This window comes from Rhinoraja longicauda, chromosome 1, assembly GCF_053455715.1.
Source record: "Rhinoraja longicauda isolate Sanriku21f chromosome 1, sRhiLon1.1, whole genome shotgun sequence".
Lineage (NCBI taxonomy): Eukaryota > Metazoa > Chordata > Chondrichthyes > Rajiformes > Arhynchobatidae > Rhinoraja > Rhinoraja longicauda.
This window is the reverse complement of record NC_135953.1, coordinates 6109365-6119427: the sequence shown is the minus strand read 5'-3', so window position 1 is coordinate 6119427 and position 10063 is coordinate 6109365. Positions and strand designations below refer to the sequence as shown.

At 50.8% G+C, this 10063-nt stretch overlaps 1 protein-coding gene across 1 annotated transcript; it reads right to left on the bottom strand.

Moving 5' to 3' along the window:
- Positions 1 to 1684: 1684 nt before the first annotated feature.
- On the bottom strand, positions 1685 to 4338 carry LOC144596700 (G-protein coupled receptor 151-like). Its single transcript, XM_078405433.1, has one exon. It carries the CDS (start codon positions 3485 to 3487, stop codon positions 2315 to 2317), a length of 1173 nt encoding a protein of 390 aa, XP_078261559.1. The 5' UTR covers positions 3488 to 4338; the 3' UTR covers positions 1685 to 2314.
- Between the last annotated feature and the right edge of the window lie 5725 nt (positions 4339 to 10063).

The following is a 10063-nucleotide window of genomic DNA, read 5'->3' as shown; positions in this document are numbered from 1 at the left end:
GTAGGATAGTGTTAATGTGCGCTGTATCTCTAAACTAAACTAAACATAATCAAAGACCTGCCTCACCCCAGTCATTCTTTCACTGTACCTCGGTACACATGACAATAATAAACTGCATTAAAGGATAAGCATATGTTTACAATGTGAAAGAAGGCCATTTGGCCCATTGAACCTGTGCTGTTCATGGTCACGATCTTGCCTCCATGCCAGCAGGGGTGGGCGGTGGAGGCAGATACGATAGTGGCGTGTAAAAGGCTTTCAGATAGGCACATGGATATGCAGGGAATGGAGGTACACGGAGAGGATAACTTGGCATCATGTTGGGCACAGATATTGTGGGCCGAATGGCCCTTCCCCGTGCTGTGCTGTTCTATGGTCTATGCTCTATGGGTCATGTGCGGGCAGGGGAGATTTGTTTAGCTTGGCATCATGTTCGGCACAGACATTGTGGGCCGAAGGGCCCGTTCCTGTCCTGTCCTGTTACATGGTCGATGTATCACATGCAGGCAGAGGAGATTGGAGAGAAGGCAGGTACAGGATACTGAGTTGGAGCCATGATCATATTGAATGGCGGTGCAGGCTCGAAGGGCCGAATGGCCTACACCTGCACCTATTTTCTATGTTTCTATGTTTCTATTAGTTTAGCTTGCCATTAGACAATAGACAATAGACAATAGACAATAGACAATAGACAATAGGTGCAGGAGGAGGCCATTCGGCCCTTCGAGCCAGCACCGCCATTCAATGTGATCATGGCTGATAATTCTCAATCAGTACCCCGTTCCCGCTTTCTCCCCATACCCCCTGACTCCGCTATCCTTAAGAGCTCTATCTAGCATTGTGTTCAGTACGGACATCGTGGGCCGAAGGGCCTGTTCCTGTGCTGTACTAGGTTTACAGTATGTTCCAGATCAAAAGAGGTGGCAAGATTTCCTCTCTCACTTTCCAATCACACGAAGAAATATATTTTGTATCTCTTGGGTTTACATAGAACATGGATCTAGTACAGCACAGGAACAAGCCCTTCGGCCCACGGTGTCTGTGCTGTTAAACTAATCACCCCCACCGTTATCCCTCCATTCCTTTAGTCCGAGAAGGTGAGAGCGGTAAGCAGTTGGCGCTCATTTCATTCAGCAGCTCCGGGGAGGGGATATTGGAACATCTCACGGGATCCGGGTGGGGTTAAGATCAATGGGATGGGCTCGAAGGGCCGAATGGCTTCCTCCTGCACCTATTGTCTAGTGTCTATTGTCTAAAGACCCGGGTTCCATCCCGACATCGGGTGCTGTCTGCACGGAGTTTGTACGTTTTCCCCGTGACCCTCGTGGGTTTTCTCTCCGGGTGCTCCGGTTTCATCCCACACCCCAAAGACGCGCGGGTTTGTAGGTTAATTTGGCCCTCTGTAAATTACCCCCCCCCCCCCCTTGTGCGTAAGGGAGTGGTTGAGAAAGTGGGGTAAGGTAGAACTAGAACGATGGTCAGCGTGGACTCAGTGGGACGAAGGGCCTGTTTCCATGCCGTATCTCTCTATCAATCAATATCATTCAACGTTAATAATGCGCTTTGTGAATTGCAATCTGATACCGCTGTTGAAATTCGCCCATATTCCCAACAAGGTACGTACGCCTTTCCCCATACAACCACCCATTCCCCTCCCCACCCCACCCCACCCCCTCCCATCTCCCCACCCACCCCACCCCACCCTCTGATTCCGTGTCCTGGCGTCTGCCGGTGAAAGCGGCCGTCCGGCCAGTGACTAGGTGATCCCATCCTATCCCTCGACGCGCGGCGCAATGTTGACTCCCGAAGACCGTTCGGGAGCGCTCTCACCTCGGCAGAGAAAGAGTCATTTTGTAAAAGACCATGAGAAATTGGAGATGGGGTGGGGGGTGGGGGTTGGTTGGTTGGGGGAGGGGGGAGTGTGGAGATGGAAGGGGGGGGGGGGGGTAGAGCCGACTTGGCTTGGTTGCAAAGATGTAGGCGGCTTGGGTTTTTTTCCGTTCGATCTGCGCCCATTTGGAAATTCACAACTCTCGCAAACGCTCAGCAACACAAACAGACAATCAATCGGTGGCGGTCATGAAACACACTTTAAAAAAGAAAATAAATAACTTTCTCCCCCCTGCCTGGCAACTCTTGGGGCGGATTTGAGAGAGAGAGAGAGAGAGAGAGAGAGAGAGAGAGAGAGAGAGAGAGAGAGAGAGAGAGAGAGAGAGAGAGAGAGAGAGAGAGAGAGAGAGAGAGAGAGAGAGAGAGGGCAAACTGAAGGATAAATGGAAAGCCGGCCACTGTTGGTGGGGAGTCCCGGCCGCTTCTACGCCTGGTCTTGTCGTTCCCACGGAATGGGGTCGTTGTTGTCCGCGGGCGTCGCGTTCTCCCTGTGTTGCCAAAAGTGCTGGACGTCGGGCGGGACGCTGAGGCCCAGGTCGCGGCAGATGGGCACGTCTTCCCTGGCGCAGATGGTGGGCAGGGCGCAGAGGGAGCTGGCCGCTCCGCCGGCCTTCTCGCCGGGGAAGGAGGAGGTGGTCCCGCCGTGGCCGCCCGCCCTCCTCCGCCTGGCCGCCGCGGCCCAGGCGCTCCTCACCCCCTCGGTGAAGTCCTGCGAGGCGACCAGCAAGACCAGCGGGTTGACGGCGCAGTTGGCCAGGGTGAGGACCTGCGCCGCCAGCAGCAGGGCGACCGGGGGGGCGGCTCCTCGCACCCCGCGGTACCGGCTCCAGGTCCAGGCCACCCACTCCGGCAGCCTCATCAAGGCGAACGCCCCGCTCAGAGCCAGCAGCATGGCCGTCACCCTCCTGACCTCGTACCTGCGGCTCGCCGTCCTGCTCCTGCCGGCCTCGTTCTTCAGCAGGGCTCTGAGCAGCCAAGCCAGGGCGAAGCCCAGGGGCGTGAGGTAGGCGGCCAGCGGGTAAGCCACGCCGAAGGCGCTCATGAAGTGCCAGGCGTGAGCCGGCACCTCCAGCACGCAGGCGGTGCGCTCCCCACGCCTGCGGAGGTCGGCGAAGAGACCGTGCGGGATGGGCAGGAGGAAGGACAGGCACCAGATGGAGCAGGTCAAGGCGATCAGGCGCCGGCACTTGAAGCGGACGTAGCTCTTCGGCTCGGCGACGTGCTGGTAGCGAGCGTGGCCCACCGCGGCCAGGGTGAAACTTTTGGCCGACAGGCAAGCCTGGAAGAAGTAGTCGGAGGTCTTGCAGAGGAACCAGCCGAGGGGCCAGCTGGGTCTGGAGTAGACGGCGGCTCTGAGAGGCGCGCAGAAGAGCAGGATGAGGAGGTCGCTGGCGCTCAGCAGGACGATCAGGCCGTTGGCCACCGAGCTCTTGCCTTGCCTGAAGTCGTAGAGGAGGACGGCGACCACCACGGTGTTGCCGGCCAAGCCCACCAGGCAGATGACTCCGAGCACCACGGGCAAGGCGACCTTCATCTCGGCGTCTCCCATCGTCTGGAAGCCGCCGACGTATTCCAACAGGTCTGCGGAGCTGTTCATGGTGCTGAAACTCAACGTTGTGGAGCTGTTCGGCGGAGGGGAGCTGAAACTCAACGTTGTGGAGATGTTCACGGTGTCCAAACTCAACGTTGTGGAGCTGTTCAGAGGAGTGGTGCTGAAACTCAACGCTGAGGAGCTGTTCAGAGGAGTGGTGCTGAAACTCAACGTTGGGGAGCTGTTCAGAGGAGCGGTGCTGAAACTCAACGATGGGGAGCTGTTCAAGGTGCTGAAACTCAGCGCTGGGCAGCTATTCGGAGGAGCGGTGCTGAAACTCAACGTTGTGGAGCTGTTCAGAGGAGTGGTGCTGAAACTCAACGTTGTGGAGCTGTTCACGGTGTCCAAACTCAGCGCTGGGGAGATGTTTGGGGGAGCGATGCTGAAACTCAGCGCTGGTCAAGCTGTTCGGAGAAATGGTGCTGAAACTCAACGTTGTGGAGCTGTTCGGAGGAGCGGTGCTGAAAAACCCAGCGCTGGACAAGCTGTTTGGGGGAGCGATGCTGAATCTCAGCGCTGGACAGCTGTTCGGAGGAGCGGTGCTGAAAACCCCAGCGCTTGGGAAACGACACAAGGTTGTGGCTGGAAAATAAAGGACCGCAGATGGGATTTGTTTTGTTGTTTTGGTTTTTGCTGGGGTTTTGGGGGGGGGGGGGGGGGGGTGGTAGAGGGGAATGGCAGAGTAGACTTGATGGAGAGGGGAAAATAAAAATAAAAAGATATATATATATATATATTAACACGTCAAGGCCAGCACGTCGCACAGAAGCTCTCAGCTCTCAGCCGGCAAAAGCGATTTCTAACTAATTCACCCCGACGCCGTCACGCCAGCGGACCCCAGCGCTGCGAATGGTAGAAGGATTTATTTAACCCATTCCTCCCCCCTTCCACCCCGCCCGCGCCAGCGTTTGGGATCAAAGGCACCGGGTCTCGTCTGGCAGACTGCAACCAGCCCACCTACGCGCGAATTTTCCTGCGTTATTTATTCACACCTTTGAGAGATGTCTAGTAAGGAACAGCAGATGCTGGTTTTGACCGAAGATAAACACAAAACGCTGGAGTAACTCAGCGGGTCAGGCGGCATCTGTGGAGAGACGGAATGGGTGACGTTTCGGGTCGAGACCCTTCTTCATGCCTCTTATAACCTTATGACCCTATGACATGAAGCAGAGAGCATTATTTTTGGGACACAGCGAGTTATTTGTCTGTAAGTGGCAGGAGCAGAATTAGGCCATTCGGCCCATCAAGTCTACTCTGCCATTCAATCATGGCTGATCTATCTGCCCCTCTCAATCCTATTCTCCTGCCTTCTCCCCATAACCCCAATCAATAATCTATCAATCTCTGCCTTAAAAATATCCATTGACTTGGCCTCCACAGCCTTCTGTGGCAATGAATTTCTCAGATTCACCAACCACTGCCTCAATAAGTTCGTCCTCATCTACTTCCTCAAGGAACATCCTTTAATTCTAAGGCTTTGACCTCTGGTCCTAAACTCTCCCACTAGTGGAAACATCCTCTCCACATCCATTCTATCCAGGCCTAGAACCTAGTGAACATAGAAAGAATGACGGAGCAATTTTGATAGGAATTTCAAAAATTTCGTACGGGCATTTTGACAGGTACATCGATAGGAAAGGTTTATAGAGAGCTGTGGGATTAAATGCGGGTAGATGAGACTAGCGTAGATGGGCTATCTTGCTTGGCATAGACTAGTTGGTTCCAAAGGGCCTGTTTCCATGCTGTACGATTCTATTACTCACTGACAAATACTTAAGAGAATAAATGTTTGCAGTGCTGTAATAGGGACTAATTGAAATGATTTTTTCAAAGAGCCAGCAAAGAGCCACCAGAATTGTTCCATTTGCATGGGAGAGTTTAGGACCAGAATAGCCTCAGAATTGCAGGACGTTCTTTTAGGAAGGAGTTGAGGAGACATTTCGTTAGCCAGAGGGTGGTGAATCTGTGGAATTCTTTGCCATAGAAGGTTGTGGAGGCCAAATCAGTGGATATTTTTAAAGCAGGGACAGATAGATTTTTGATTAGTACGGGTGTCAGGGGTGATGGGGAGAAGGCAGGAGAGTGGGGTTAGGAGGGAGAGATAGATCAGCCATGATTGAATGGTAGAGTAGGATTGATGGGCCGAGTGGCCTAATACCTGTCCTATCACATGATCTTATGAAATCGCACATCATTGGGATCTGAAGTTCATTGACGATTCTCCTGTAGAGAATGGGGCTAAATTGTAGCACAACAAACTCCCAGGGACAATTAATCTCCTTTAGTTAGTCAACTGGATTGGTGTTTGTTGAGAGAGAAAAAAATGTTATCACCATGCTGGGTTCAATACTTATGTATGGCTTGCACTCATATACAGTATGATTGGTGTAGAAAGGAACTGCAGATGCTGGTATATGTCGTCGAAGATAGACACAACGTGCTGGAGTAACTCAGCGGGTCAGTCAGCATCTCAGTGGCTTTCCCCCCTCCCACCCCCCCTCCCCCCCGGCCACAGTCCGCGGCCCACCGCACGATGAGGACAAGCGATTAACTTAGAGATACAGCACGGAAACAGGCCCTTCGGCCCACCGAATCTGCACCGATCAGTGATCCCTTCACACTTTAACAGAATTATAGGGCGCTCTTTAAAAAAGGAGGTGAGGAGAAACTTCTTTAGTCAGAGTGCAGTTAATCTGCGGAACTCGTTGCCACAGAAGGTTGTGGAGGCCGTCAATAGACAATAGACAATAGACAATAGGTGCAGGAGTAGGCCATTCGGCCCTTCGAGCCAGCACCACCATTCAATGTGATCATGGCTGATCATTCTCAATCAGTACCCCGTTACTGCCTTCTCCACATACCCCCTGACTCCACTATCCTTAAGAGCTCTATCTAGTTCTCTCTTGAATGCATTCAGAGACTTGGCCTCCACTGCCTTCTGAGGCAGTGAATTCTACAGATTTACAACTCTCTGACTGAAAAAGGTTTTCCTCATCTCCGTTCTAAATGGCCTACCCCTTATTCTTACATTGTGGCCCCTGGTTCTGGACTCCCCCAACATTGGGAACATGTTTCCTGCCTCTAACGTGTCCAACCCCTTAATAATCTTATATGTCTCAATAAGATCCCCTCTCATCCTTCTAAATTCCCCAACAGAAGTCAGTGGATATTTACGAGACAGAGATAGGCTAATCAGTTATTGATTAGAGCGGGCGTCAAGGGTTATGGGGAGAAGGCAGGAAAATGGGATTAGGTGGCAGAGATCAGCCATGATTGAATGGCGGAGTAGACTCGATGGGCCGAATGGCCTAATTCTACTCCTATAACTTGTGAACTCGTGGAATAGCACTATCCTACACACACTCGGTGAAATGTACAATTATAGCAAGCCAATTAAACTACAAACCTGCACGTCTTTGGAGTGCGGGAGGAAACCGGAGCACTTGGAGAAAACCCACGCAGGTCACGGGGAGAATGTACAAACTCCGTGCAGACATCAGCCGCAGTCAGGATCGAACCCGGAACTCTGGCGCTGTAAGGCAGCAACTCTACCGCTGCGCACCGTGCCGCCAGTGTGGTGCCCTTTCAAGTAGGTTTGTAGGTTAATTGGCCTAGTATAAATGGTAAATTGTCTCCAGTAAGTGTAGGATAGTGTTAGCGTGCGGGGATCACTGGCCGGAGTGGACTCGGTGGGCCGAAGGGCCTGCTTCTACTCTGTATCTCTCTACTGAAATCTAAACTAAAACTAAACCACCTATATATTGCTTGATAATTTTTTTTTTACCGGACAGGGTTAACAAAGTCCGCCCCATCTAATTAATCCCTTAACACCCTGGTAGTCCCAGTCAATATTAGCAAAGTTAAAATCGCCTATTAGTACAAACCTATTATTCCTACACCCCTCTGCAATTAACCTACATATTTGCTCCTCTAACTCATAGTGATTATTGCAGGATCAATTGTACAATTCCCTCAAAGTAATATTTTATTTCTAAGTTGTAATTGTAAAATTGATAAGGCATGCATTCAGGTCAAAAAAAAAACACAGCAAATTTCAAGTTAAGTTTAGTTAAGTTCTTTGTCACATGTTCCCGAGGTACAGTGAATAGCTTTTTTGTTGCGTGTTATTCAGTCAGCAGAAAGACTACATGGTTTAGTTTTAGTTTAGTTTAGAGACACAGCGAGGAAACAGGTCCTTCGGCCCAACAAGTCCGCGCCGACCAGCGATCACCTCGAACGCTAACTCTATCCTACACACACTAGGAACGATTTACAATTTACCAAGCCAATTAACCTACAAACGTGTACGTCTTTGGAGTGTGGGAGGAAATCAGAGCACCCAGAGAAACCCACGTGGTCACGGGAAGAACGTACAAACTCCGCACAGACAAGCAACCATAGTCAGGATCGAACCCGGGTCCCTAGCACTGTAAGGCAGCAACCGTACCACTGCGCCACCATAACGCTCAAACCCCTTCAGTCTCTGCATATCCGTGTGTGTCTATCTAAAAGCCTCTTAAATCCCATGATTTAGAAGGATGAGAGGGGATCTTATCGAAACGTATAAGACTATTAAGGGGTTGGGCACGTTAGAGGCAGGAAACATGTTCCCAATGTTGGGGGAGTCCAGAACAAGGGGCCACAGTTTACGAATAAGGGGTAGGCCATTTAGAACGGAGATGAGGAAAAACCTTTTCAGTCAGAGAGTTGTGAATCTGTGGAATTCTCTGCCTCAGAAGGCAGTGGAGGCCAATTCTCTGAACGCATTCAAGAGAGAGCTAGGTAGAGCTCTTAAGGATAGCGGAGTCAGGGGGTATGGGGAGAAGGCAGGAACGGGGTACTGATTGAGAGTGATCAGCCATGATCACATTGAATGGTGGTGTTGGCTCGAAGGGCCGAATGGCCTACTCCTGCACCTATTGTCTATTGTCTATTGTCTATTATCATATCTGCCTCCACCACCAGGCACACACACACCTGTATCTATAAAGTCTGTCTAAAGATCACATGCAGGGCAAGGAGATCAGTTTAACCTAGCATCATGTTTCAGCACAGACGTTGTGGGCCGAAGGGCCTGTTCCTGAGCTGTAATGTTCTCTACTCTGCGTGTTACTATCAAGGAGAATTGCAGAAAAGAATTGTATGTCCGTCCGATTCTCCAGTAACAAGTGGGGAAAAATAAATAAATGAAAGCATTATATATAGAAAACACTTAAACCATCCACAGATTCTGTCAAGTGACTGTGGAAACAGGAAGATGGAGTCCACATATCAGACTGAAGGCTTTTCACAGAAGCTGCCAAATCTGCTGGCTGGCTCCAATGTTTTTTTTAATTTCAAGATTTAAACCACTTGTGGCATTTTGCTTTTTGATTTTTGAAGTGAAATGTTGCTGCTGCACTCTAAAAATTAAAATGGCAACGATGTTTTTGCATGAAAACAAACGTCTTTTATTCACAGACAGAGACTCAATGTGCTGGAGTAACTCAGCGGGTCAGTCAGCGTCTCTGGAGAACATGGATAGGTGATGTTTCATAGAGTGCTGGAGTAACTCAGCGGGTCAGTCAGCGTCTCTGGAGAACATGGATAGGTGATGTTTCATAGAGTGCTGGAGTAACTCAGCGGGTCAGTCAGCGTCTCTGGAGAACATGGATAGGTGATGTTTCATAGAGTGCTGGAGTAACTCAGCGGGTCAGGCAGCATCTCTGGAGAACATGGATAGGTGACGTTTCACAGAGTGCTGGAGTAACTCAGCGGGTCAGTCAGCGTCTCTGGAGAACGTGGATAGGTGACGTTTCACAGAGTGCTGGAGTAACTCAGCGGGTCAGTCAGCGTCTCTGGAGAACGTGGATAGGTGACGTTTCACAGAGTGCTGGAGTAACTCAGCGGGTCAGTCAGCATCTCTGGAGAACGTGGATAGGTGACGTTTCACAGAGTGCTGGAGTAACTCAGCGGGCTGGGCAGCATCTCTGGAGAACATGGATAGGTGACGTTTCACAGAGTGCTGGAGTAACTCAGCGGGTCAGGCAGCATCTCTGGAGAACATGGATAGGTGACGTTTCGGGTCGGTGCCCTTCCTAAGACTGAAGAAGGGTCCCGATCCAAATCGGATTGAAGAAGGGTCCCGACCCCGAGTCGCCACCGATCGATTTTCTCCAGGGATGTTGCCTGGCCCGCTGAGTTAGTGATAGAGTCATAGAGTGATACAGTGTGGAAACAGGCCCTTCAGCCCAACGTGCCCACAACCGACCGACATGCCCCATCTACACCAGTCCCAGCTGCCTGCGTTTGGCCCATCTAGATACCAAAACTCTCGTTTGTTTGTTTGTTTGTTCCTGAACTACAGCCAAAACGGTACACGACAGCGTGACAGTTTTAGGCCCACCTTACTCACCATCGTTCCTTTGGTGCTAAATGAAGAAGTTTCATTGAAATCGGTGTTATAGACAAATTCTTGATTAGAACGGGTGTCAAGGGTTATGGGGAGAAGGCAGGAAAATGGGATTAGGAGGCAGAGATCGGCCGCAATTCAATGGCAGAGTAGACTTGAATGGCCTAATTCTACTAAGAAAGCCAATGGAA

Coding starts and splice junctions, on each gene's coding strand:
- LOC144596700 (XM_078405433.1), bottom strand. CDS start 3,487: ATGAACAGCTCCGCAGACCTGTTGGAATACGTCGGCGGCTTCCAGACG.